Below are 26,935 nucleotides of genomic sequence, written 5' to 3'. Positions count from 1 at the left end.
GCTACCTCTCCCAGTAGCTTGACAGACCTGGCTGTGGGGCTGCTGGAGGGCTGGAGGGTCAGCGAAGTGGAGGAGTCGGAGGAGCTGAGGGCAGGACTGAAAGGACCCTCCACCCTAAGCTGAAATGGCACGTCTCCCCCACTTCCTCCGGACATATGGACACCCCCTTCTTCTTCAAGCACGGAAACCTCTGGTGAGACCCCGATAAGGGAGATGAGTCATGCCTACCCTTACTCCCAGGCTGGTCCTGAGTGGACACCCACATAGCTACAAGATGGTGAAGGAGGAAAAGGAATTGAGAAGTGAGAGGGTGATGAGGGCACAGAACAAGCCCCTTGGAAGTATGGGGAGAAGCCATCCAGTTCCTCCTCTGGCCTGAGAACTTTGCTCCCTTTCCCACCATGTTTTATGAAACAGCAACAATGCCCCCCCCCATCCCTCTCCCAGGGAACTCCTCCTCCCTCAAGACATTCCTGAGATGCATTCCAGAGGAGTTGGGCAATTGGGGGGGGTGGTGGAGGACAAGAGGTCAAATCCTAGCAAGGAATGGAATGTAAGTATACTGGGGGGGGGTAAAGAATTTGGGGCACATGGAAATACAGTCAGAACAGATACCCACAAAGGGGAGCTGCAGAAAGACAGGGAGCTACAGAAAGGGACAAGGGAGAAAGAAACCTGAAGACAAAGTCAGAATGTATGAGGGTTGGGGGGAGTAACCCTCAGTCTGTTACCAAATTTGGCCTCTGAGTCCGCAACCGCGGGGGGGGGGGGGGGGGGGGAGGGGGGTGGTGAAGGGGGGTGGTGGTTGTGGGTGAGACTGACATATCCGGCCTCAGGCTGCTAGAGGCTCATTTCGGGCTGGACTGGGCAGCTGACTGATCTCCCCTGACATAGCCCCTTACCACCTACACCTATCTATACATATCCATTCTCTCCAACTGCACCCCTGTCTATGCACAGAGCTCTTTACCACAAAGCTACTACGAATACTGTCTCCACATACACGTTATCTCAAACATGCAGTCCCTTACACAGACCCTATCACAACCACATTATCTTCCCATAAAGACCCTGTCCCACGCACACAGCTTCCCCACAAACACACCTCTGTCCGTAGGAGAACAACTTGCCCCAACATCTCTCTTCCCATTACACATTCTCCCTCCATTCATCCAACAAGCATTTCTGAGGGTCTGTTGTGAAAAAGGCCCTGAGCCAAACTCTCAGTGACTGGGAAGCAAGAAGAGCAAACCCTCGCCTTCGCTTTCAAGGGGCTCCTGGTTAGTTGAGTGAGTAAGCCAAATACAGAATTATAATACAGGGCAGGATGTGGTCAGAGTCAAGATGTGTGTGTTCAGGGGAGAGATCCCTTTAGGTTACAGAATAGGGACCGAAAAGTCTCTGTTTTAAGTGTCATCTGAAGTTAGGACTTTAAAATAAAGATAATAAAAATCGTAAGGATTACCTTTTATTGATGATATGTCAATTTCTTTGTATACATAATTTCATTTCATCTTTACAATAACCCGGCAAGATAAGTATCATTGTACCCATTTTTACAGATTAGAAAACTGAGCCGCAAAGATGTTAAATACTTATTCAAGAAACTTCTCCAAAGTCATACAGCTAATAAGTTGTGAAGCCAGGTTCCGAACCCATATCTCTGACTCCAAAGCCCAAGCTGTCTCCACTACGCCAGCCGGAGGTGAGTCAGGGGTAGCATTCCAGGCAGAAAGAAGAGCATAAGCAAAGGTGGAGGAGCAGGAAATCACGGAGGAGCATTCAGGGAAGTGAGCAGGTGGGCTGGCGGAAGCACAGGATACCTGCAAGGGAGCAGCGACGGGGAAGTCAGGTCAGAGTAGTCAGGTCAGGGTGGAAAGGCAGGGGAGGACTAGAGAGGAAGGAGTATTTTACATACTGGAGGGCACCATGAGGCCAAGGGAGGTTTTGAGCAGAAAAGGGACATAACCAGAACTAGATTCTGGAAAATAATTCTGGCAGTTACCTTGGAGATAGGTCAGAAAGACACTGCATTAGCACAAAGGAGAAGTGATGACAGTAGTTAGAAAGGTGGAGAGGAGGACGTTGCTCATTTGTAGTTTGAAGAGGTAGAACTGTCAGGACCTGATGACAGTTTGTCTTGTCAACCTTCAGGGACCAGGGCCCAAAGTCAGACTGAAGTCCCACAGCTTCTGTCATCAGTGGCCATTCAGTGGCTAGGGTGGCTTGAGTTTACTAAGGAATTGGGAAGGGGAGAACGCCAGGATTGGGCCGAGCTGGGTATATGAAGATGAGGCTCTGGGGCACAGGGGATGGGGATGGGGTTAGCACCAGTAGCGGCAGAAGGGATGCGGTTAGTGACTGTATCGAACTAGAAATGGGGAAGAAGGCTGGGGAAGACGGTGGTAGGAAAAATACATCTATGATCAGTCACCGAATCAGGCTAGGCGAAGGGAAAAAATAATTACAAGACAGGGAATGACAGAGTGAGGTCAGAGGTCAGATTAGGCTGCAGGAGACTGAGAAGAGATGGGGCTGTGGTCAATGCCTAAATAAGGCTAGGATGGTGGTGGGGGGAGAGCGATGGGATGGTGGCAGTATATAAGCAGAGTTGGTGGGGGTGGGGTGGGTCTGGGGCACAACCAGCAGCTGGGTCACACTGAGTAGGGGATAGTGCTGTGGTCAGTGGCAGGGTCAGGCTGGGAGTGAAATGGGGGTGTGGTCAGTGGCCTGGCTGGGCGTGGGATCAGCAAGACCCAGTTTCCTCTTTGGGTCTCATTTCCTCTTTTCTGTTTGGGGAGTGGGGGAAGGGGATCTACAACTGGACCAAGAAATTAAGAAGGCTTAGAGCCAGGGGCTGCACACAGCAGGGCCTGCAGGTACTTGACAGTTATGTTAGGCTTTGGGTAGGGTATTCAGCAGATGACCAGGAGGTGTGCGGGTGGGTAAGTGGGGAAAGTGTGGAAGAGTGCTTTAAGATGATGTGAAAGCTCAGATCTGGGAGGGCAAAATATGGTAGGAGGTGCACTATCAGGGACAGAAAGGGAGGCAGAACTGCAGCTGGGAACCACTGGCAAGAAGAACAAGTATGAAAGAAGTTACAGGTGAGGGGAGAACTCTGTATGCAGGATTGTGCTTGAGGAAAGGGGTATGCGGGGAGGATGTGAACTGCAGGGCCAGGGAGGAGAGCTGGAGAGAGGACTTAATAACCAGAGAAGGAGGGAACTGGGAGGCAGTAGGGCTGAACTTTCAGAGGATTCAGTCATTTCTTTCTCCCATGGCAACAATGTTTTCATGGTCAGCCTCCCCTTAATCACAGTCCCTTCTCCCTAAATAGTCCCCCACTTGTGACTAGGCCTTGTACATCTCCTGGGTTCCAGGCCTATTCCTACTTCCTATCTTGTAAGTAACAGTCCAGAAACCACTGTCCCTAAACTGTGGTGACCACAGCAAGAGCACTGGATTTAGACAGCAAAATAAAGAAGCTGGAATCCCAGATACCTGCAATTCTAGTGAAGTCCAGAACCCTAATGTGAAATTAGTTTACCATATCTCTGGGCTAGAGAACCACTGAAACTATGTAGCAATGAGACCTCCCCACAAAAGGAGTGCACCTACCTGCTACCAATCTCTTAAATTTTATCTATCAGAGGCCAACTATCCGAACCTCAACCATAACCCCCTCCTAAAACTAACCCTAATTCTTTTTTAAAAAAAGATTTTATTTATTAGAGAGGCAGGTCGGGGGTGGGGGTGGGTGGAGGACGAGAGCCTGATGTGGGGCTTGATCCCAGAACCCTGAGATCATGACAGGAACCAAAGGGAGAGGCTTAACCCACTAAGCCACCTACGTGCCCCTAAAACTAACCCTAATTCTTAACATTAACCCTGACCCTAGTTTGTTTCCTGTTTCCCAATACTGGCTTTGACATTCATCCCTTTCCTAACAGACACCGTACCCAATCCTTGATCAATAATATTGATCTAATTTTTACTTCCAGCACCAAATTCCCTGACCTTAACCTTAAATATTGATCTCTAAGCCTGAAACTCCTTTGTCACTTGGCTCCTGACCCATCCCTTTGGTATTTATCCCTAGTACCATGCTAATGTTCTCTAATCCCTAAAACTAGACTTCTAATTTAATTCCTGTGTTGACTCGGCCCTGAATCCCACCTTTCACTTACCTTGGCCAGAAAAAACCAAAAAACCAAAAACCAAAAACCCACCAAAAAACTCCACAATGACTTAATCCAGACTTCACCTACATAAAACAGACCTGACTCACGCCAGTCACTCTAAATTTCCAACTCCGGCTTTATAACTCCTTAAACTAACCTTGATTCCTAAACCCAACTATACCTAATCCCAAACTCACCCGAAGCTTTCCTACCCACATACCCGCTATCAGCTAACCTCAAACCCGATCCCCGCCCTGCGCCTCACTGCCACCCACATCTCGCCCTCCCCAAAACTATTCCAGACAGAGGACTGATCCCAGGAAGGGCCTGGCTCCCTTAAAACGCCCTACTTAACTCCGATCCCAAGCCGAGATACACTGGACTCTGACCTCTCCAACAGGACCCGAAGCAGGAGACGCAGGAGAGTCAGAGGGGGCCCCGCCCGCCCGCTCGCCCGCCCGCCAGCTTCCCGGGTCCGGCCTCGCGGCCCCACCCTGAGACTCCGGCTCGGCCGAGTCCGGCCTACCTGCGCTGCCCGGCTCGTGCCCCGCCCGCCGGCCCGCTAACCCGCTCGTTCTCCCGGTGGCAATCGGGCTCCGGCCTCGCCCTCCCTTCGACACTCTCTCGGGCACTTCCGTCCGCGGAACGTCCCCCACCCGCGGGCGGCGCCCTGGGCCCGCGCTCTATGGTTGCGGGGGCAGCAGGAAGCTGCTCTGGCCGCGGCACTCGATGCTCGGGAGCCGGCCTCAGACGGGCTGCCCCTCCCCGGCAGGAAGCAAGGGTGCGGCACAATCCGGAGCAAACGCTCGAACGGCGCCCGAGTTCCCTTTTAGTCTCTAACCCTTCCCTTTTTCAGCCCGGGGCCGAGGCAGAGCCCTCCCCTAGAATGCCCGCCCCTAGGGTGTGAGGAGGCCGCAGAGACGTCCCCTCTATTTGCGTCGCTCCCGGGACGTGGCGTGCAGCGGCTAAGCTACTTCCGCGTCAAAGGGAACTCCAAGTCCCGGAATGTCTCGGGGGTAGGAGCGTCACTTCCGTGGTGTTGGAAGTTGCGGAGGATCGAGTCTAGGGGGCTGGTGTGGTTTGAGAGCGACTGGTTCAGGGCAGCGAGTAGGTGGTAGGGTGAACTTCTGTGTTTCTGCCCATCCTTCCCGTTCATAACCGGGTATGGAACTGGCCTTGGACTTGGGTGACCAGGACCTGCTGGACTTCCTGCTAGAGGAAAGCGGAGATTTGGGGGCCGAACAGCCACTTTCCGAGGTGGGTGGGGCTGTGAGTCAGAGAGGCGAGGGGTTGCTGGGACCGCGTTCATGAGGCGGTGGGTAATAATAGGTCAGGGCTTGTTAATTTGAATCTTGTGCAGACGCTGAGTGAATGGGAGGCAGAGGATTTCCTGAGTTCCCTGCTGAGTCCCGCCGCATCGTTGAGCGACTTTAGCTCCTCTGATTCCTGTCTTGTTCTCCATGATCACACGTACTCTCTCTCACAGCAGCATGTCTCCATAGATCTAGGTGAGTCTCAAATAAGTGAGGTTTGGTGGGAGGAGAGACTTGTGGGCCTGGCTATTTATACTTTCCCTTTTGCAGATGGTGGGAACTATGGAAAAGAGGGGGCTCAGACGACTCCACTGCGTGTGGAGGAGCCTGCAGAGCAGGTAGTTGATTTATGGCGGGATTATTCCCACATTGCAGGGGGTGGGGGCGGATTCCCCTTTCCTTTCTGACCTCCCCTTACAACTCTGCTGCCCACCTCTCCTGGTAACCCCAGGAAATTGCTAGGCTGATACTGACAGATGAGGAGAAGAGGCTGTTGGAGAAGGAGGGGCTTACTCTGCATGGGACACTTCCTCTTACTAAGGTAAGACTCTCATTGGTGGGAGTGAAAGCTGGGGGGTGGCGCGGGGTTTGAGTCTCAAGCCCCCACTTCTGTTAATTTAATTACAGGACGGACTGAGTTTAGAAAACTTAGACCATTTGTTGCTAGTAGGAAATTGGAACATGTCATTAATAAGGTAGATGCAGAGGTAAATCCTGGTTTCGTGGGGTTTATACAAATTTTTGGTGTTCTCTTTAAGAAAGAAGAAATCATCAATGCAACCTTGGTATAGGGACCTGGAAAGGACTGTGCAAGCAAAGGGCCCCCTGATGCTTAGATTTCAGTGCCTCATCGAAATCCACCTATAGCTGAACGGTAGAATTAAGTTTTAGAATTCATCAAGGCTGGACTAATAGCAAGAATAATTATAAAATCCCAAGTTTTAAGTTTTAAAGTTTCAAGCAATGAGAGGCAGCTTTACAAGCACCGTATTGTGGTACTGTTGTGAAATCAACAGTACAGAAAAGTTGAGAGAATTTTAATTTCTTAAAAAGTATAAGGTGAGGTTATGCCGAAATTAAATAAAAAATAAATTTAAAAAAAGTATAAGATGAGTTAGCAGTTGGGGATGACTAAGAAAGTGAGGGGGGGGCGCCTGGATGGCTCATGGGGTTAAGGCCTCTGCCTTCGGCTCGGGTCATGATTCCAGGGTCCTGGGATCGAGCCCCGCATCAGGCTCTCTGCTCGGTGGTGAGCCTGCTTCCCTCCTCTCTCTGCCTGCCTCTCTGCCTACTTGTGATCTCTGTCTGTCAAATAAATAATAAATAAAATCTTTAAAAAAAGAAAAAAAAAAAGAAAGTGAGTGGGGTTCAAAGGCTGTATCAGTGGAGGTGTTGTCTCTAGAAGGGCAATGACCGTCTTACTATCCTTTATACTGGCCAGAAGAGCACATCTTAGTGTCTAGTTTTGAACCCAGATCTTTGACAGATATTAAGAGGATGCTGTCAGGGGTGCCTGAGTGGCTCAGTGGGTTAATGCCGCTGCCTTCAGCTCAGGTCATGATCTCAGGGTCCTGGGATCGAGCCCCGCATTGGGTTCTCTGCTCAGTGGGGTACCTGCTTCCTCCTCTCTCTCTGCCTGCCTCTCTGCCTACTTGGATCTCTGTCAAATAAATAAATAAAGTCTTTAAAAAACAAAAACAAAAAAAGAGGATGCTGTCCATCTCAAGGAGAGAAGATAAGGTGAGGAGTTGAAATTTATGCCCAGATTTTTAACTATGAAAAAATGTTAAGTGCCTTAAAATAAAGACTGTTCATTCTATATGGACTCAGAGATAGATACTATGTAAGTCCAATTGATAGAAATCATTTGTTGGCTCAGGATAAGGAAGATTTTTAAAAAAATTTATTTTAATAGATTGAGCTTGTGCGCACGAGCAGGGTGAGGTAGGGGGCACAGGGAGAGGGAGAGAGAATAAGAATCTCAAGCCAACTCCCTACTGAGTATGATCCCACCTGAGCTAAAATCAAGAGTCAGACTCCCAGGGGTGCCTGCGTGGCTCAGTGGGTTAAAGCCTCTGCCTTCAGCTCGGGTCATGATCCCAGGGCCCTGGGATCGAGTCCTGCATGGGTCTCTCTGCTTGGCAGAGAGCCTGCTTCCTCCTCTCTCTCTGCCTGCCTGTCTGCCTACTTGTGATCTCTGTCTGTCAAATAAATAAATAAATAAATAAAATCTTAAAAAAAAAAAAAAAAAAAAAGAGATCCCCAAGCAAATGAGCCATCCAGACGCCCCAAGGAGAGTGGTGTTGGTGTTGTTGGTGTTGTTTCTGTTGCTTTAATTCATAAAATTGTTTAAAATGGTCTGGCTCATGTGGGCGTTAACCTCTGGCCTTTAGAGGCGTTCAGGTCAGGGAAGCTGTAGAAGGGATTCCTGCATTAAGAAGAAGATTGAATTCAGTTGCAGTCCAACTCTTTGGTCCAGTGTTCTTCTGATGAGACTTCTTTTCTGTGTTCTCTTAGATGGAGGAACAAGTTCTGACACGAGTGCGGAGGAAAATTAGAAACAAAAAGTCTGCTCAAGAGAGCCGCAGGAAGAAGAAGGTGTATTTGGGAGGTTTAGAGAGCAGGTACAAGAGGGAGAGGGATGGGGGTGGGGGGTGAGGAGCAGAGGTAGCTGGAAGCACTGGGTTTTGAAGTGGGGACACAGGCCATATCCCCATATCCTATTATTTCCCCAGGGTCTTGAAATATACAGCCCAGAATCTGGAGCTACAGAACAAAGTACAGCTCCTAGAGGAACAGAATTTGTAAGTAACTCACTAACATTGTCCTTTCTCCTTCCCATTTTATGCCATCTCACTCTTTCCCCTGCTTCACACTAGGCAGCTCCCACATGCAGGGTCTGGTGCTTGGCCTTTAGGGGATCTGATTTCAAGAAGCTCATAGTAACGGGGAACAAATTCACAAGTAACTTAGTAATTTAAGTACTCAGAAAGAGAGAGGAGGGAGTAACAAAGACCCCATGGAACCCTCCTGCACTGTTGGTGGGAATGCAAGCTGGTGCTGCCACTCTGGAAAACAGTATGGAGGTTCCGCAAAAAGTTGAAAATAGAGCTACCCTATAACCCAGCAATTGCACTACTGGGTATTTATATCAAAGATACAAATGTAGTGAACCGAAGGGGCACGTGTACCCCAGTATTCATAGTAGCAATGTCCATAATAGCCAAACTATGGAAAGAGCCTAGTTGTCCTTCAACAGATGAATGGATAAAGAAGATATGGTATCTATGTGCAATGGAATATTATATAGCCATCAAAAACAAAAATCTTGCCGTTTGCCATGATGTGGATGGAACTAGAGAGTATTATGCTAAGAGAAATAAGTCAGTCAGAGAAAGACATTATCATATGATCTCACTGATCTGTGGAATTTGATGAGCAAGGCAGAGGCTCATGGGGGAAAATGAAACAAGATGAAACGAGAGAGACAAATCATAAGAGATTCTTAATCTCATGAAACAAAATGAGGGTTACTGGAGTAGAGGGGGGGTGGCTGGATAATGGACATTGGGGAGGGTATGTGCTATGGTGAGTGCTGTGAATTTCTAAGACAGATGAATCACAGACATGTACCCCTGAAACAAAGAATACATTATATGTTAATTTTTAAAAAACAACAAAAAAAGAAAAACCCCATGGGGCAAATGATGTTTGATGGTAGATAGGATCCTGGGGTGGGGATCAGGATAGGGAACACTCTAGGCAGAAAGAAAAAGGGCAAAAAAAAAAAAAAAAAAAAGAAAAAGAAAAGAAAGTGGTATAGCGCAGTCTGGCATGAACCTGAACGTAGGTGAGTTGAGTCAGAAAGAGAACATCGAATGCCTGGTAAGGATTGTGTAAATAGCTGAGTGGACAGTATAGAACCACTGAAGGTATTTGCAAAGGAGTTTAAATCAGGTCAGGACAGAAAGGTGTTTTAATGAGGAACTTCAAGCATTTTGTCCAGAGAGGAAGGATCCATTTAAAAATAGGGTAGGGACACCTGGGTGGCGCAGTTGGTTGGACGACTGCCTTCGGCTCAGGGCGTGATCCTGGAGTCCCGGGATCGAGTCCCACATCGGGCTCCCAGCTCCATGGGGAGTCTGCTTCGCTCTCTGCCCTTCTCCTCGCTCATGCTCTCTCTCACTGTCTGTCTCTCTCAAATAAATAAATAAAATCTTTAAAAAAAAAAAAATAAAAATAAAAATAGGGTAAAGGGCGCCTGGGTGGCTCAGTGGGTTAAGCCGCTGCCTTCGGCTCAGGTCATGATCTCAGGGTCCTGGGATCGAGGCCCGCATCGGGCTCTCTGCTCAGCAGGAAGCCTGCTTCCCTCTCTCTCTCTGCCTGCCTCTTTGCCTACTTGTGATTTCTCTCTGTCAAATAAATAAATAAAATCGCGCCTGGGTGGCTCAGTGGGTTGAGCCGCTGCCTTCGGCTCGGGTCATGATCTCAGGGTCCTGGGATCGAGTCCCGCATCGGGCTCTCTGCTCGGCGGGGAGCCTGCTTCCTCCTCTCTCTCTCTGCCTGCCTCTCTGCCTACTTGTGATCTCTCTCTGTCAAATAAATAAATAAAATCTTAAAAAAAAAAAAAATAAAAAAAATAAAAATAGGGTAAAAAACAAAAGAGATCATTCATTGCACAGATGGAGGGGCAGCCTTAACAAAATGGTTTCATTGTTTATCTCGGGTGCCAGGCCAGGGGCTGCTCACTGTCCCCCTTCTTCTTCCAGGTCCCTTCTGGACCAGCTGAAGAGACTTCAGGCCATGGTGGTTCAGATATCAAACAAAACGAGCAGTACCAGCACCTGTGTCTTGGTAAGGATGGTGGTGGAAGGAGAGATCCTTTTTCTCTGGTGGCAGGGACAGGGCTGCAACCTAGAACCCTCCATTTTTCCCCGTTCTCCAGGTTCTCCTTTTCTCCTTCTGTCTGATCATCGTACCTGCTATGTACTCCTCTGACACAAGGGGGAGCCTGCTGGCTGAGCGCGGAGGTGAGAGGCTTGGGAATACCATTCAGGAAGGGCTGGGGAAAGCCTGGCCAGTCCTTGAGGAGTCTTTGTTTCCATAGTGTTGTCCCGCCAGCTTCGTGCCCTCCCCAGTGAGGATCCCCGCCAGCTGGAGCTTCCTGCCCTGCAGTCAGAGGCACTGAAGGACAGCTCAGACCAGGAGCTCCAGGCTCCTGGCAACTCTTGCTGCCTGATCTTCCACATGCCTCAGACTCCTGGTGCTGAGTCTCCCCTGAAGCTACCACTTCCTGTCCCTTCCTCAGAGTCCCCCTGCCCAGGTCCCGTCCTTCCCCTGCATGCAAATTTCACAAGAGGTGGGGAATGGCACCCTCCTCATAGCCCCACATCTGTTATCTTACAGGGCAGATACTCAGGCTAGATGTGAATATGGGGGGCTAAGTCAGAGCCTGAGGTTCCTAGTCTGGGTCCACATGAAAGGGGTGGGAGAGGGCTAGCCTGAGCTCCTGTGTCCTGTGTCAGGAAGACTGAGAGTCCGAACACACCACACTTAACTGGCTTTCTGGGTCTTTTATTTGTACCCACGTAAATCTACCACCCCATGAATGGGCCCGGGGGAATCAAGTGACCTCCTTAAACATTTCATGCAGTGAGGGGATTGGGTGAGAGAAATAAATAAGTGATTCTGATGCTTGGGTCACCATCAGCCCCTCTTTACTGGCCCAACTGGGTGGGGAGAAGGGAAGGGGCATGATTGTCTTGGTGGCTCAGGGTTGCAGGAGACTTGGAGAGTAGGGGGAGTGATGAAGAGGAAAGGCCAGGCTGGAGGCTGGGCTCTTAGAGCCTCCCTCCCACAGTCAGAGGGCTTCCTTTGGTTTTGCCGTGGCTTCCTTTGGTCCGAGGTTAGGCCCTGTGCTTAGTCCTGTGCCCAGTCCTGTGCCCTGCTGGGCTCCTGGCTTGGAGGCCTTTTTATGCTGCTGCTGCTGCAGGGCCAGCTGCATGGCCCAGATACTCAGTGGCCGCATGTAGGCCAGAGAGCGGAACACCCGCTGTTGGCAATATGCTTCAGGGGTCTGGAAAGCTAGGCCCAGACGCTCCCACACAGTTCGGTAGCAGCCTTCAGCTGTCTGGAAGCCTTCCCAAGTGAGGCCCTGTAGGAAAGAGATGTCAGTCACTTTACTTGGCAATCCCTGAATAGCTAGTTCAGTTGCACAGATAGAGACAACAAGGCCTCTGCCCTTAGGGAGTTCCCAGCTAGTGGCAGAAATAAATCTGACCCACAGACAGAAGCCTGAAGGCAGAAAATGGAAGGCATGCCAGGGGAAAGGAGAAGCTTTCTAGGTGGGTAGGGCCCTACAGAAGTACATGATGGCTGAGGAAGTTTGCCAACCCAAGGTAGAGATGGTGGAGAGATGGAAAGGTGGTGCATTACCTCCTGGATCATGGTGGCTGCCAGCCCATAGACCACACCCACCCAGACTTCATCAGACTGGACACTGGATCTGTCAGGGACACCATGGGGCTGCATCCCATTCACAGCCCCCATGGCTCCTCCTGCAAAGGCCCGGACATTGAACTCGAAGATAGTCTGGAGAGCACAGACCACGTGTTGGGTAGGAAATACCTAAGGGGCAAAGGCAGAATTAGGGTTTCTTAGATATGCTTCCCACCTCCAGGAAAAACCCACCTTTCTGGCTCCTCCTGCTAGTCCTTCTCACCTCAGTGTCTCCTTCTCCTAGACCACTGGCCTTCAGGAACCACTGGCCAGCACACTGGTCAGACATGATGCTGCAAGACTGAGGCTGAGGGCTGCAGTCATAGTTGTAATAGCGGCCTGGGGTAGAGCAAGACAAGATAATGTTTCTTGTGTTCCCAGAGCTGCCTTAGGATTCCTTAGGGTCCTCCAACTCACCATTCCACAGCAGTCTCTCATAGGCTTCTTGGCCCCGTCTAAGGATGGAAGAAAACTTATCCTGGACGTCCTTTGCCCCACACAGAACAGCCATCTGGACCATCACAGCCACAGCTGCCAGCCAGAGTCCTCCACAGTAAGCACTGATCAGGGACATAGGTTTGGGGGTCAGACTGGCAGTTCTAGCCGCTCCCATGCAACATAACAAGCAATGAGTCATTCTTCCTTGAGCCTACAATTTCTGGTGCCCAGTTCCCCACCTTAGGCACCCTGGAAATCCCTACTCCCCGACCTGGGGCCTGTGGTGATCCATCCATCATAGGTCTGGTCTGCATAGCCTCCATTCTCAATGAGTCCATCTTGGTCCTTGTCAAACTTCATTTCAGATTCCATCACAGCCTAGAGAGGGACCAAGACACTGAAGACCTAGATGAACGCTAAAGAGAGACAACACTAGCCAGCTGGACTTTCCCCCAGACACCAGTCATGCCCTTGGCACGCTGGCCATGGCACATGCATGTCTTACCAGACACACAGGCCACATGTCTCTCAGGAAGTCCTGGTCGCCCGTCAGGTGGTAGTCTCGATAAACCTGCAGCACGAACTTCAGGTTTAGGTCCTTCCAGTCAGCGGTATCGTGGACCACATATGCATTGACTCGGAGCCATGGCTCGTCATCTGTGGGGAGGGAGGAAACCTGACCGATTTGCATTGAGGGGGTAGGGTAGAGAGTATAAAGGTTGAGAGAGGGATGCAAACTGTGGGGTGTAAGAACTTTTACCTGGGTCCCCAATATCATGGGGGATGACGTTCCTCCTTTTCACAGGTGCCATTACCCCACTCATCAGGTACTGTCGCCGTGTCAGGTCCTCCCTGAGAGTAGCCAGAGCTGGAGGAGCAGACACACAAGGTGGGGGCAGGGAACGGGCAGACTTGAAGTGGGACTCAGAACTGTTTATGACCCTAGAGGGGAACCAGTAAGCAGGATGCAGATACGTTGGGTAAAGAGAAGGGTGGAGACAATCTGGGGACCACAAAGATTCAGGGGTATGGCGGAGTAAGAGGGAAGAAGGGGCACAAAAGGGACCCTCACCCATGTCATACTGCAGGCTGAGCTCAAGTTTGGGCCAGAGCATGATGAGGGCAAAGGAAGCGTAAAAGTGGACGTCATATGTGTTGTACATGCGATATTCCTGGCCTGGAGAAAGGAGGGAGATACACTTGCCAGAATTCCTGCTTCCCCTTCAGTTCCCCTCCCTAGCTTGTGCTTGTGTTGGGGTTGGGGCACCAGCCTAGCCCACAGCTGCCACTTACTCTCTCATCCCAACCAGTCCCTTGGGGTAGGCAAAACCCACCATCCTCGCTTTTGGTATGGCATTAACTGGCCCATGGTTATGGCCTGCCATACTGTGGCCTACCAGCAGCTCGTACCTTCAAGGTAACCAAATCGACCATATTCCTGGAGGATGGGGCGGAGCTGACACATGCTCCCCACCAGCTCATCCGGAAGGGAGTCCTCGGGAACTTCCAGCCATACTGTGCCTCCATCAGCCAGGAAGTACAGTTCATTGAACAGCGCAGATTTGTACCAGGCAGGCAAGGATCTGAGGAGTCAGGAGGGAATGGTCTAATTTAGTAAAGTGTGGACCTCTCAGGAAGGGAAGGATTCTGGAGTTCTGCAGAGCTGGGGGCACCAAGTGAATTCCAGCCCAACTCTTCTGACTGTGGTGAGTGGAGACTGAACCAAGGAATCCCAACTGGAATGAGTGCCCGGGAGAAAAGCAAGAGATCAGCCCCACTGGCACCTGTCATCCAATACTGGGCTCTGCCAAGCTGAGATCTTCTCTTCCCAGTCTACATATCGGCACAGGGCATAGTGGCTAAGGGCGGGTGCTGCATTACCATCACGGCCAAAGAACCTTGTGTACCGCCTGGGATGGAAAGAAAGGGGAAAAATGAGAACTGGGGTTCTAGGTCAGAGCTCTGGCACCTTAGATCCCTGTACTCTCTTGGTCCCTTCACCTGTAGTAGACCTGGCCCTTAGCTCCAAACATGATTCTGGGCATATCCCAAGCCAGTGAGAACTCCAGGCGGCACTGGCCTCGAGGTGGCAGCTTGCCTGTAACACACACAGCCCCAGCGATGCCTACTCCTTTCTGCGAGGGGGTGCTTTGGCCTGAGAGAAGCACAAGAAAAATTGGCATAGGCACCCCCTTCAGTCCCAGGGATCCCTGATATGGGAAAATAAGGCCTATTTGTTACCAGGTCTCTCACCCCCTCCTCCCAAGACAGGGACAACCTCTCTTCCCACACCTCCCTATCAGATCCCCCCATCACCAGCGGGGGAGTCCAGCTGTCCATCTTGAAGTAGATCTTGCCACACCTGCTGCCCAGTGCTGTCAGGGTCAAAGGCTGTGATGTGGGTTACCGTGGTATCCGCCTGTTAAGGGGCCAAACACTCAGGGGAAGCTCCACAAGTACGCTGGCTTCGGGCTACCTCTCCAGTTCCCGCTGTAATTCCCACCTCCAAGTTCTACAGGCTTAAGGGCGGTAGTGAGGATGGGACTCAGGGATGGGGTGCACCAGGGCCAGGCTGAGGGGAAGGACATGGGGGTAAGGTCTAGAGTAGGCTGGAACGTACCGTGAGCCGCGCAGCCACGGCCATCGTGTAGGGATTTGGAGGAGTTGGATGATGCAGCAGCAGCCCCTGCACAGTCTCCCCATCACGCTCCAGACAGAAGGGCTCATTCCACAATCCCCCGGGGGCATCATCTCCAACCCCCAGACCATTCCGCATGGAGAACATGATGGACACATCTAGGGCTTCGTCCCCTTCATTTTCCACATCCCACACAAAGACTCCTACAGGCAGGCTGCTGTCCTGGGAGCAAAAGATCGTACTCAGACGGTCCAGTGTAGCTCCTCCTAGTCCCACTCCTCCACACCCACGACCTGGCTCAAATACTACCCCTGCCCCCAGGGGACTCTCTTTAGTTTCCACCTGCATCTCCCCATATTCCCAGGCAGGCTGTCTTACCACTGAGTGGAGGTCCTGGAAAACCAGCATGATGTCATGTTCCAGTCCCCTCTCTTTCACAGATTGTGGAATTTACAGCAGAGACAGATCTCAGGGAAGGGAGGGCAATGGAGGAAACACAGTGGGAGCCTCACCTGGTAGTCATGGGGCAAGATGGGTGTGATCTGGCGACAGGTGAGGGTGACATTCTGGCCAGGAAGCTGATAGACAGTCCAGGCTCGGGGATAGAGGGCGTGGTAGAATGCGAAGTACCCACACAGGCCCCAGTTCCAGCTGCGCAGGACACTTGGGCGCTCCACAGACAGGACTTGCTGGTACACAGTCTTCCCCTCCCGACGCAAGCAAACTGTGAACTAAACCAAGAAGGCAGATAGGCTGGGATGGGGTAACCACAGGCACCTCAAACTCATCTCCTCTCCCCTTTCTGAGCCTACGGGAGTTCTCATTGTGCCGCAGCCTCGCTCATCCACTCGGCCCCTCTCCCACACTGTGAGTCACCATCAGGTCCTACTTCCTCTCTCCGTGGCTTTCTTTCCCTTCTTCCTATGGTGGTCTTCGTGCCCTCACCATATCTGTGTTTATGCTCTGCCTCCCCCCATCTGGTCTCAGCGTGATCTTTCTTACAGAAGAATCAAGATATGCTAATCTGTATTTATGTTTCAGTGACTCCCCATGGCCCTCAGGCTAAAGTCTAAACTCTTCTACCTGGCTTTGAAGGTCCTTGATCTGGCCTGTTCCTGCCCATTATACTCATGACCTGTTCAAGCACTTATATTCTGATCATGTCAAATACTCACTGTTCCCTGAACACACTACATTTCCTCCTCGTGCCTTTGCTCCTGCTCATTCTCCATCTGGTGAAACCTTTCATCCTTCAAAGCCTAGGCCAAATGCCATCTCCAGCCTCAAGCAATGAGTCATTGCCCTGTATGTCCCCCTACCTCTCTAGTCTAGCATGTTATAATGTTTTTGTTTACATTCTGACTCTCTGACTGCTCTGTGGGTTCATTGAGGGCAAGGCCCTCTCCAATTCACTGAGGCCCCCCTCTCTACTATGCCTCCACCACCAGAGACAGGCACAGCTGGCATGTGTAGAGAGAAAATGGGTAAAGTCTAGAGCAGTGTCCCTTTTTTCTCAGTGTACTATCTATCCCTCTCATTTTGGTTCTTACATGGTCTCACAGTCTCCATTTTCTCAAAGTCCCATTCTAATAAAAATATAAGCTTCTGGAGCATAGGGTCTATGAGGGGTTAGTATCTCCTCCCTTGCTTGAAAATATGCCTTACATTTTTAATGTATGTATACTATAATTTTTTATGTTGTTGGAATGGCAGAGAATGGTTAAGACCATGGCCTTTTAAAAAGGGACACTGCTCTAGACACAGCTAGTTCTGAATCCCAGTGTACTTCCTTTTGCCAACCACATGACTTTGGGCGTCTTACTAAAATCTCTTTGGATCTCAAGTTTCCTCCTCTATAAAATGGGCATAATAATGGTACTTACTTTGTAGGACTGTCTTTAAATATTAAATATCGTACAAAATGCATAGCACAATCTCTAGCACATGTTAAGTATGCAATAATTACTTTAACTCTAGAGTCATGATTCTGGAAGGCACTTCCCCTCAGGATACCTAATGGATGAGCCAGAGAGGAAGCTTGGGGCACTGGGCAGGGCTGGTAAACCTGCACTAGGAAGGCCATTGTCATTAATTGGACTCAAGGTCGGCTAGTCATTTTTTTCTTTGAAGAGGAGCTGAAAGCTGGAGGCATCCCTCAGACAGGAAATGGGAACGTGGTGGACAGCTCCACCTCTGAGGGTGCTGGAGAGATGATGATGAAAGGCAGACCACATGACTCTGGCAACTGAACGCCCAGATGTGATGAACGAATAGAGTGAAGATTCTGAGAAGGGAAAAAGGCTAGAGAGTTATGCCTGGGAGAGGAGGGGCTTCCCAGGCTCTCAGGTCTCAGGTCTCTCTGGAGGGAGACCTTCAGAGGAGTGATCAGCAGCAGAGGAGCTGAGCTCAGGCTGAAGGCTGGCAAATCAGGGTGAATAGTGGGTATTCTGTACATCTTTATTCCCCACGCATTTATAGACTTTGGGGTTTGTTTTCCCTTCTGGTCCTACTAAATACTCTTTCAACCACGTTAAGTGATCTGGGAATTCCTTGCACCCTCTGTGGCTGGGTACTGGATTAGCTAGTGAAGCTGGGACAGTGAAGGACGTAAGAGACATTTATGTCTCTTGGAGGACACGGGGTGCTAGGGCTCTTTATGCTTTTAAGAAATGGGTCCTCTTGGAGTATCTTATTCCTAGTACATCCTAGCACAAGGCTGGGCACACGGAAAGCATCCTGAAAATACTTATTAGAGTGAACCATGTGCACATGTGCCCATCTAACTTCCACATCCTACACGGGCTAAGAGGTTCTTCCTGACCTGGGGTATTGTTCTGGACCTCTCCTCCACCTCCCGGTTCTTACTTGGTCAGCAATGACTGTCCGGTGCTGGTACATTCCAGGATTAAGCTGCCAACGACAGAACTGACCTCTCCAGCCTCGGGTGATAGTGCCTCCCCCGATGCCACCCAAAGGACAACCTAGAGGTAGAATCAGGATGGTTAGTGGGGCATGGCAGAGGAAAAGAAGCCCATTTCTTTCTAGATGATAAAGATGAGTTTTTCTGAAAACTACTGGAATATCATATCAATGCATTGTACACTTTAAACTTACAGGATGTTTTGTGTCAATTATAGCTCAGCAAAGCTGGGGAGAGAAAACCCCAGCGATGGGGTGGTACAACGTGCTTAAGTGGAAGCCTCTTTGCCTAGCTCTGCAGTAGCCCCAGAGGCTGGGCCCTCTCTGTGCAGAGTAGAGCTGGGATGAGGCTCACCATAGATCTGTCTCAGGGGTACACAATTGATGAGGTCAATGAAAGGTGTCTTCTTCTCCACCTGGGTCTTCCGGTACCACCACTGCAGGTACCTGAGGAGCAAGAGGCAGTGTGAGTGGAAGGGGCGGGAGGCGGTACCTCCTGGGCAGCAGTCACCTGCCTCTCTCTAGACACCCAGGTGTAACTTCCCATTAAATAGGTATGCAGAGGGGCCCCAGGGTGGCTCAGTCGTTAAGTGTCTACCTTAGACCTAGGTCATGATCCCAAGGTTCTGGAATCAAGTCCCACGTTGGGCTCCCTGCTCAGTGGAGAGCCTGCCTCTCCCTCTCCCTGCCACTCGCCCTGCCCGTGCTCACTCTTCCTCTTTCCGTCAAATAAATAAATGAAATCTTTAAAAATAAATAAATAAAAATATTTAGAATATATTTATTTATTTATTAAACGGGTCTGCAGAAGACCCATTCCCTTCACTTCCAAATCTCTCCTGCTCTCTATCTCTCCACAGTTCAAAGTCCTCTCATCTTCCCAGTCACCCCAGTTTACAGCAAGGAACTGTCTTTGTTTCTCCCCTTTGTTCCTCAGGAGCTTTCTGACCTTGCCTCACCTCTAATTCCACTACTACTGCTTGAGTTTAGCCCAGGAGCTTTTGTTTGAGGTGCTGAAAGGGCCAGTTTTGGTTTCCCAACCACACCCCCCCCCCCAATAGGCACAGCCTGCTCAGATAACTTTCTTCTTTTTTAAAATGACTGTTTGTCTTCCTGGTTGTAAAAGGTGAAAATCTGGGGGTGCCTGGGTCGCTCAGTGGGTTAAAGCCTCTGCCTTTGGCTTGGGTCATGATCCCAGGGTCCTGGGATCGAGGACCATATCGGGCTCTCTGTTCAGCAGGGAGCCTGCTTCCCACCCCCCACACCCTGCCTGCCTCTCTGCCTCCTTGTGATTTCTGTAAAATAAATAAATAAAATCTTTAAAAAAAAAAAAAAAGTGAAAATCTGTAGAATATACCAGATGAAAGGTCAAAAATTCCCACCCATAGACAACCAGTATTTACATTTTGGGGCGTATCATTTTAAGTCTTTTTTAAAAGTTTAGTGTTTAAACTGTAAGGTTTCTGAGTCTGTGCTTTTATAACGTCCTAGTAAAGCCTAAAAAAATCCCCACACTTTCCTGGTCTTGTCATAACTCCAACAGACAAATGATTCTGTTTGGGATTCAAGGCTCTGACATTTATTTCAGCCTAACTTCTAATCTCAAGCCCTATAAATCCTCATTCAGACTGGGTCCTCACTAAGCAACCCTTCCCCCACCAGACTCTCCCAATTCCACTGTCCTCCCTACCCACCTATTTTATACCCATCGTTCAAGCATATCACCTGTAACCATATAATTGGGGTAAGTAACTCCTCAGAGCCTCAGTTTCCACATCTACAAGATGACGTACCTCCTATCCTACCTACTTCATGGAATGGTTGAAAGAGCAAATGGTGTAACAAGTGGGAAAGCCACCAAGTGGAGTATGCGTGTCAGGTATGATCATGACCTTTACATACACTATCTGAACTCCCATCAGACACTGTCTTGTTATTTCTAAGCATTCCTCATGTAAGTCTGACATACTTTTACATACCATGGGGAAAGGGATACTGACAAAGACTAGTTGATTACCCGCAGCTTCAACCACAGGCAAGGCACATGGTCTGGAGCTGGTTAAGTATTTGCTGAATTTACCAATAATTATACAAGCACTGGGGCACTAGACAGATGAACACGAAGAGGAGCAAGGGGAGATGAAATGTGATTACAGAATAGGGAGGATACATTCTGGGAGTAGGGGAAGGAAGAGGGAAGGCATCAAGTCCTGCTGTTTTAGAGTAAACTGGACTTTGAAACTAGAGGCCAGAAAGAACTGGGGAAGAGAGGGGAGGGTGCAGCAGGCATTAGGGCAGCAAGGGAGAAATGCAAGACAGGGAGATACGCTGAACAAAGGAGAATCTTGCATAGAACAAGCACTCAATAAATACTTATGGGGGCGCCTGGGTGGCTCAGTGGGTTAAAGCCTCTGCCTTCGGCTCAGGTCATGATCTCAGGGTCCTGGGATCGAGTCCCGCATCGGGCTATCTGCTCAGCAGGGAGCCTGCTTCCTCCTCTCTCTCTCTGCCTGCCTCTCTGCCTACTTGTGATCCCTCTCTCTGTCAAATAAATAAATAAAATCTTAAAAAAAAAAATAAATACTTATGAACCAATGGAATCTAGCTAGAAGGGAGAGCAATCAAAATGGAGTTCTTCCCACAATGAGGCCAAGAGAATGCTGGCTTGCTGCAACGCCTGATTAAAGTACCCCCAGTCTGACTTCCTCTTAGGGTTCATGTCTCATTCCCTTAACTTGGCAGCTGGCCGTTCCTGACCTATTTGGCCTTCTCCATATGTCAGCCCCAATTTAAGAATTATCATTCAGAATTGTTCCTTGTCTCACTCCTGCTTTCTCCTCAATGCAGGACTACGTTCTGTTCTAAAAGACCTGCGTCGGTGACGTCCACCCTATCCTGCATGTGGAGCCAAGGTCCAGGGGGCTGAGCACAGTTTCAGGCTTCTGACTCAGCTCACACTGAGGGACCGAGGGGCTAGGATGCCTGCCTGTTCCTGATCTCAGTATCCCTGCCACATGCACCCCAGTGTGCTTCTCTCAGCACGCTAGCCCTCCATCTTTTTTAACCCAGAAGCTTTGGGGGTCAAAGTCAGTCTGAGTCAGTTTCTGAAGTAGCCTGGAGGGATGATTGTTCTCTGGTACAAGCCACCCACAGGATCTAGCAAAGGAGCCAGATACCCAGGCAGTGCCAGGTCCTTCCCACTGCTTGGAGCTGGGCTTAGGTAAATGGGCTACCCAGCCCAGCCCTACAGCACTGACAGAGAGGGAAGGACCCCCTAGTTTAGAGGCTGTTAGGGCTGAGTTTTCCAACCTTTATACTTCCATCGCCACCTGTGTTTACAGTGTGGGTTGACTCAGGATGACCTCAGGGTGATGCTTTCTGTCCTCATATCCACCTGTTCCTGTTAGTAGGTCGTGGCTCCTCATCACTAGCTTTTGAACTCAGAGGAGATCTGTAGGGATCTAAAGGAGTTCTACAGCTCAGGGTAAGCACTTGGGGTGTCTGTAACCCTTGGTGGAAAGGGCATTAATGCAGGCTCTGGAACACTGTATTACTGGGGTCACTTACAGCACTGCCTCTCTGGCCAGAGGTCTTTGCTTTTTCTATCAGGGATTGGCTATCCCAGAATAGAGTGAACAGCACCTCTCACACCCTCTCCTTGGGGTGAGAGCAGGCAGGCTGTAACCCACTCCCCGGAGCCAAAGCTTGAGGAAAGAAACGTAATGTGTGCCTAAATGAGGCAGATAGTACACCAGCAGCTCAGGGTAATCAGGGTAATCAGGGTCAAGAACTTCCCCCTCCTAAATAAAACAACATTGTGTCAGCACCGCAGCAGCCAGACTATCCTTTCTCACCTTGCCACAAAGTATAGCAAATACCAAAGGGCGGTCTTTGGATAAGAGGGAGTTTGTGAGAGGGAGCCTAAATGGGAAAGGCTGACTGCAGGTCCAGATGTTCCTATTCTTTCCTACTAGGAGGATAAGTTACTGGGAGGATGGGGGTTGCAGAAATGTGACCCAGTCTCACCCCCTAAAACCACGCTTAGAATATGTTGGGGGTTGGGGGGTCACCTGACTGGGACAAAGCACTCACCTGCTTTCTCACCCTTTCTCACCTCTGCTGGAAGGCTTGTGCTGGAACAAAGTGAAACCTAACATACTGTAGGCAATGAGATCTACTCACCGCAAGCCCATGCCCAGATGCTTTATCAAGTTGCTTAGGGAGACGTTGTTGGCATTAAAGGGTTTCCTCTTCTCTGCAAACTCATGAGCCAGGCAGATGCGCCAGCCAAAGGGAGGCACCTGGTAGCCGTTAGCTTTACCTTCATAGGATGCCATCAGTTGCCCAGAGTCCTCCGGACTGCTGCCGCCCGGCTCACTTTGGGGTCGATTGTCTTCAGGGCTCTGGAGGTCTGTAACCTGCCCAGCCTCAGTGCCTCCCGCATTTTCAGGGCAATAAACCTGTGGATCCCTTTTGGCACACCTCGTCTGCTCCGAGGCTGGGACTCCAGTTCCCATGTTCCCTGGATCCTGGGTCCGCACGACCTCGACGGTCCCTGGTCCCAAGTCTTTTGGTACAAAATACCTCGCCAGCCAAGTCCAGATGTGGGCAGTTGTGGTAGTTAGGTGTCGTCTCGGAGAGCCGGGCGCTGGGGAAAGCCGAGGTGAACTGGTGTCTCTGTGGAGCCTTGGAGCTGTTGTTGCAGCGGCGTTGGCGGCGACAGCAATGAAGCCGCCTCGGGCTCCCCCTCGGTCGTCTTTCTGGGTCCTGGGAGGGAAGGGTCGGGCCTCGTCGTCATTGGGCCGCGGTGATTAGCTTGCCCGACCAAAGAGCTATCGAGTCCGCGGAAAGGGGAGGAGCCCCGGGGGCCAGCCCGCAAGGAACCGCCCCCGGGACCGGCCTGGGAGCTCTCGGCAGCCTCAGCCTGGTCCCCCGGCCGTCGCGCCAGGCCCTTCCCTGGGTGGGACGCCGGGTCCCGCCGGTAGGTGTCTGGGACAGCGCCTGCGCCCAGGTGCCAGCCCGTGGGAAGGTGACCCAAGGCTGCAGGACGACCCGAGCCCCTTCCGGTTGGGCCGGTCGGGTGTTTCCGGCCGGAAGGCGCTCTGTCGGGAACGGGGGGCTGAAGGGAAGTCCCGCCTCTGTCGCGGAAGCCGCCACGCACTTGGCCGGGTTCTGAAGGGGCGGGCGGTTGAGGGCCTCGGTTTGCCGAGACCCCGTTTTCGACCGTGCGAGGTGTCCAGGCTAGGGGTACGAGGTGACGGGCAGGGCCTTGGGCTGGGACCTGGAATCTGGAGGGAGGGCGGCGGAGGCCGGTTTGGAGGTTCGGGTGTGGGTGGTAAGGGAACTAACTCGGCGCTAAGAGGGGCGGGGGTCTGGGGCCCCGAGCGAAGTCCTATCTTTACTGAGTCAGCTGCTACCCGTACTTCCCATCTACCTCCCGCATCCCAAATCCAGGTGCTTCTCCCAAACCCCGTGGCGGTGACTGCCGGTCTCCTCTGACCTCGGCCCCAGGCTCGCCGCAGACGCCCCTCCTTGCCATGGTACTGACCTCTGACACACACCCCCCTCGCCGTTTACCTCTAGTTCTCATTCCGGAGCTGCCATGATTGAAGTGGTAGCAGAGCTGAGCCGAGGTCCTGTGTTTCTGGCGGGGGAGGCGCTGGAGTGTGTAGTGACGGTCACCAACCCCCTGCCCCCCACGGCCACCTCTGCATCCAGGTAGGGATGCAGATACTGAAGAAGGTGGTTCTTCTGGGAGAAAACCTGTTATCTATAGTGCTAAGCCAGAGCTCAGGTTGTCGTGTAGCTACGCCACCACTTTCTTGCTCATTGTGTTCTCATTGTAGGAAGGGCTGTTTAACAGAAGATGGGATTGACAGAGCCCTACACACGCCCTTCCTTTCTTCTCCCCCATTCACACTTCTACCCATAGTATACTTCTCTTTGTCGATGGATTCTCTTTGGGGTTCTAGATTCCCTTACTCCTAGGACAGTCACCTGATGGTGTTGGTCTCCTCAGGGGGTTAAGGGAGCTTGGGAGTGTATTTGTGAGGTCAGGATCGCCCCTCTGATGCTTTCTTTTCCTCCTCCCATAGTGAGGCTCTGGCCTGGGCCAGTGCCCAAATCCACTGCCAGTTCCATGCCAGTGAGAGTCGAGTAGCACTACCTCCCCCTGACTCCAGTCAGCCAGATGTCCAGCCAGAGAGCCAGACTGTCTTTCTGCCACACCGAGGTTAGAGATGGGCATTTGCCTTTGGAAGGGGGCGGAGTCATTGCCACCTGAGAGTGAATTTGTTAAATTGTTCTAGTGGGTGCTTCTAGTCTTTGTCATATCGGAGATGTGGAGGAATGTATTTGTTAATGTTGGGGGTATAAGACTGATCCTATATTACAATAAGAAAAGAGGGGTAGCTTACTTTGGGCTGCCCTTTGTTGGCAGTGCTCGTGGCCCCCATTGCTGCACTAGCTTCATCCGTACTGGACAATGGGGTCATTAAATTGCAGGGTTTTTTTTGTTTTGTTTTGTTTTGTTTTAATCTCTTTTAGGTGAGAGAGGTCAGTGTATCCTTTCCACTCCACCAAAAATCCTTTTCTGTGATCTGAGGCTAGATCCCGGAGAGTCCAAATCATGTGAGTGTCTGCCTCCTCCCCACCCCTGGATTGCCTTCTAAGGCTCCTGGAGGGAGGACTTCTCTGGCTGCTTCTGGCTGCCCTGACTACTACTTCCCAACCAGACTCCTACAGTGAAGTGCTGCCCATAGAGGGACCACCCTCCTTTCGGGGTCAGTCAGTCAAGTATGTCTACAAACTGACCATTGGCTGCCAGCGTGTCAACTCACCCATCACTTTACTCAGGGTTCCTCTGAGGGTTCTTGTGCTGACGGGTAAGTAAGGATTTCTGGAGGAAATCCAGGGCTGGGGAAGAGCCTCACTAAAGCAGAAAAGATCTAAAGAGGGCTTGTGGGTGGGGAACTGGAGAAAGGCTTCCTGGTCTCCGTAAAGGTGCAAGGGGGTTGGGGAGGGAGGTTCTGGACAATAAGTTAAAGGGTACCTGGGGCATGGTTCCTGTTACCTTCAGCCTTCACAGGTTGGAGTCTAAAACCTAATCTCTACTGTCCATTCCCTCCTAGCAATATTTTCTGCTCATTCTCTCTGTAGGCCTTCAAGATGTTCGGTTTCCCCAGGATGAGGCCGTAGCCCCATCTAGTCCATTCCTGGAAGAGGATGAAGGTGGGAAGAAGGATTCATGGATAGCTGAGCTGGCTGGGGAGCGTCTCATGGCTGCCACATCCTGCCGCAGCCTCCGTGAGAATCCTTTCACAATTGCCACCCTCCCCACTAACCCTCCCATAGTATTACAGATTTTCCTAATTGCCCGTACTTCTAAGGACTCACTGATATCCCACATTATAACGAAAAGCCCCACCTTGGCCTCTGGCTCCCAGCCCTTGATACGCTCCAGTGTGGACTCCACACTTATAGTGTCCCATTCTCCCCAGATCTATACAATATCAGTGATGGCCGAGGAAAAGTTGGGACATTTGGCATCTTCAAATCTGTATACAGACTCGGCGAGGATGTGGTGGGGACCTTAAACTTAGGGGAAGGAACTGTAGCTTGTTTGCAGGTGAGAAGGAAAGGGGCTTTTGGGATGCTGGGCTTGGAGGGCTAGGGAGGAAGGAGAAGGGCCTGCATAAAGAGGGGTGGTATATAGAAGTGAAGAGTGTGGTCACCCAGGGTGAAAAAAGCTTGAGGTTAGGCTCAAGCCTCTCATCTAGAGTCTGCACTTCCCAGTGCCTGCTAGCACCCACTTCTCTTCTTGCCCCCAGTTTTCAGTAAGCTTACAGACTGAGGAACGTGTACAGCCCGAGTACCAGAGGCGCCGCAGGACGGGGGGTGTCCCCTCCGTGTCTCATGTGACTCATGCCCGGCACCAGGAGTCCTGCCTGCATACAACCAGAACCAGCTTCTCCCTCCCCATCCCTCTCAGCTCCACCCCAGGCTTCTGCACAGCCATTGGTGAGATCCTGACCGTTATCGGAGTGGGGAAGAGAGTAAAATGTCCTCTTTCTCTGGAGTGTCATGGGTCCTGATTCCTAACAAACTCCTGGCCATACCCACACCCAGCCTTTGACCCTTAACACTTTCTCTGACCTTCAGCCTATTTCCTAGATGCACTGACACTTAAACTTTTAAGAGCTTTGTGGGTGTTCTTCCTTCCCCTGCCCACTGTGACCCTGTGGCACATTGATCTCTGATGCTCTAGCATGTTTACGTCAAGCTCCGAAGTCCTGACTGTCCCATGCTATGGTTATTGGGTGCTTGACCTTGCTGTCCTGATTGTCACATTTCTGGTTAACAGATTTCTTTAGAGAAACCCTTGATCCTAGCCCTGTGGCTTTTCCTCCTCTTCCCAAATACTGCTTTTTTTTCTCATTCACTAACCACATCCTGCACTCGTTTTTACTCCTGGCTTCTAATGCCTCTGCCTTTATCTTTTTTTCCCACAGTGTCCCTGAAGTGGCGATTGCATTTTGAATTTGTAACATCACGAGAACCAGGTTTGGTGCTCCTACCTCCTTTGGAACAGCCTGAGCCTGTCACCTGGACAGGGCCTGAGCAAGTGCCCGTGGACACCTTCAGCTGGGACCTCCCCATCAAGGTGCTGCCCACAAGCCCTACCCTGGCCTCATATGCAGCCCCAGGCCCCAGCACCAGCACCATAACCATCTGAAGCTGGCTCACCGTGACACTATCTTTCTTCAGGATACAGAGAACTCAGCACCTGGACTCTAGTAGGGCCTGTTTTTCCCACGTGGGGTCCAATGGCACGGACAACGAGAGGCAGGCTTTCAGCTGTAGCATTAATTTATTTATTCAGAATAAATTGGCAGCTGCTAGTGGTTTCCCTGGAAGTGGCAGCAGCAGTGGGCAGTCAGCAGAAGGGT

The 26,935-nt window shown here is 50.8% G+C and overlaps 4 protein-coding genes across 7 annotated transcripts in view; 2 read left to right on the top strand and 2 right to left on the bottom strand.

Moving 5' to 3' along the window:
• The window catches only part of TLN1 (talin 1), a 32,448-nt gene extending 27,360 nt beyond the window's left edge, over window positions 1-5,088 (bottom strand). For both annotated transcript variants that reach the window (XM_044265387.1, XM_044265388.1), the window contains exon 1: window positions 4,708-5,088. The gene's annotated coding sequence lies outside the window, so the exon portion shown is untranslated. The remainder of the gene's footprint in view (window positions 1-4,707) is intronic.
• A 122-nt stretch (window positions 5,089-5,210) lies between these two features.
• On the top strand, window positions 5,211-11,186 carry CREB3 (cAMP responsive element binding protein 3). 2 transcript variants are annotated; one of them, XM_044265404.1, is made up of 9 exons: window positions 5,211-5,438; window positions 5,542-5,689; window positions 5,765-5,832; window positions 5,946-6,035; window positions 8,012-8,118; window positions 8,230-8,298; window positions 10,264-10,348; window positions 10,440-10,524; window positions 10,602-11,186. In XM_044265404.1, exons 1-9 carry the CDS (start codon window positions 5,346-5,348, stop codon window positions 10,916-10,918), a joined length of 1,062 nt encoding a protein of 353 aa, XP_044121339.1. In that variant the 5' UTR covers window positions 5,211-5,345; the 3' UTR covers window positions 10,919-11,186. The 2 variants fall into 2 exon arrangements, with proteins under 2 accessions (XP_044121339.1, XP_044121338.1); XM_044265403.1 differs by having other exon boundaries at window positions 5,542-5,832.
• Window positions 11,053-22,798, bottom strand: GBA2 (glucosylceramidase beta 2). Its single transcript, XM_044265399.1, has 17 exons — window positions 22,170-22,798; window positions 18,343-18,434; window positions 17,934-18,049; window positions 15,581-15,799; window positions 15,051-15,290; window positions 14,747-14,849; window positions 14,432-14,585; window positions 14,215-14,340; window positions 13,841-14,013; window positions 13,503-13,607; window positions 13,191-13,298; window positions 12,936-13,087; window positions 12,702-12,808; window positions 12,410-12,552; window positions 12,216-12,331; window positions 11,930-12,121; window positions 11,053-11,648 (listed from the first exon to the last, which is right to left on the bottom strand). The coding sequence occupies exons 1-17, from the start codon at window positions 22,502-22,504 to the stop codon at window positions 11,355-11,357; spliced, it is 2,775 nt and encodes a 924-aa protein (XP_044121334.1). The 5' UTR covers window positions 22,505-22,798; the 3' UTR covers window positions 11,053-11,354.
• Window positions 22,799-22,889: 91 nt separating this feature from the next.
• On the top strand, window positions 22,890-26,893 carry RGP1 (RGP1 homolog, RAB6A GEF complex partner 1). 2 transcript variants are annotated; one of them, XM_044265402.1, is made up of 9 exons: window positions 22,890-22,968; window positions 23,571-23,705; window positions 24,083-24,219; window positions 24,534-24,617; window positions 24,722-24,871; window positions 25,146-25,292; window positions 25,487-25,614; window positions 25,817-26,006; window positions 26,498-26,893. In XM_044265402.1, exons 2-9 carry the CDS (start codon window positions 23,590-23,592, stop codon window positions 26,719-26,721), a joined length of 1,176 nt encoding a protein of 391 aa, XP_044121337.1. In that variant the 5' UTR covers window positions 22,890-22,968; window positions 23,571-23,589; the 3' UTR covers window positions 26,722-26,893. The 2 variants fall into 2 exon arrangements, with proteins under 2 accessions (XP_044121337.1, XP_044121336.1); XM_044265401.1 differs by lacking the exon at window positions 22,890-22,968 and adding an exon at window positions 23,119-23,234.
• Window positions 26,894-26,935: the final 42 nt, after the last annotated feature.

The sequence above is a fragment of the Neovison vison genome, chromosome 9, assembly GCF_020171115.1.
Source record: "Neovison vison isolate M4711 chromosome 9, ASM_NN_V1, whole genome shotgun sequence".
NCBI lineage: Eukaryota > Metazoa > Chordata > Mammalia > Carnivora > Mustelidae > Neogale > Neogale vison.
This window is presented reverse-complemented; position numbering and strand designations above follow the sequence as displayed.

What these genes read in the sequence shown, in the direction of transcription:
- CREB3 (XM_044265403.1), top strand. Translation starts at nt 5,346, where the DNA reads ATGGAACTGGCCTTGGACTTGGGTGACCAGGACCTGCTGGACTTCCTG. An exon ending in TGGAGGAGCCTGCAGAGCAG is followed by an intron (nt 5,833 to 5,945) that starts GTAGTTGATTTA and finishes TGGTAACCCCAG; the next exon opens with GAAATTGCTAGGCTGATACT. An exon ending in CTCCTAGAGGAACAGAATTT is followed by an intron (nt 8,299 to 10,263) that starts GTAAGTAACTCA and finishes TTCTTCTTCCAG; the next exon opens with GTCCCTTCTGGACCAGCTGA.
- GBA2 (XM_044265399.1), bottom strand. Translation starts at nt 22,504, where the DNA reads ATGGGAACTGGAGTCCCAGCCTCGGAGCAGACGAGGTGTGCCAAAAGG. An exon ending in AGCCCAGTATTGGATGACAG is followed by an intron (nt 14,014 to 14,214) that starts GTGCCAGTGGGG and finishes CTGACTCCTCAG; the next exon opens with ATCCTTGCCTGCCTGGTACA. An exon ending in TGAGAGACTGCTGTGGAATG is followed by an intron (nt 12,332 to 12,409) that starts GTGAGTTGGAGG and finishes GCTCTACCCCAG; the next exon opens with GCCGCTATTACAACTATGAC.
- RGP1 (XM_044265402.1), top strand. Translation starts at nt 23,590, where the DNA reads ATGATTGAAGTGGTAGCAGAGCTGAGCCGAGGTCCTGTGTTTCTGGCG. An exon ending in ACGGCCACCTCTGCATCCAG is followed by an intron (nt 23,706 to 24,082) that starts GTAGGGATGCAG and finishes CTCCTCCCATAG; the next exon opens with TGAGGCTCTGGCCTGGGCCA. An exon ending in AGGCTTCTGCACAGCCATTG is followed by an intron (nt 26,007 to 26,497) that starts GTGAGATCCTGA and finishes TTTTTCCCACAG; the next exon opens with TGTCCCTGAAGTGGCGATTG.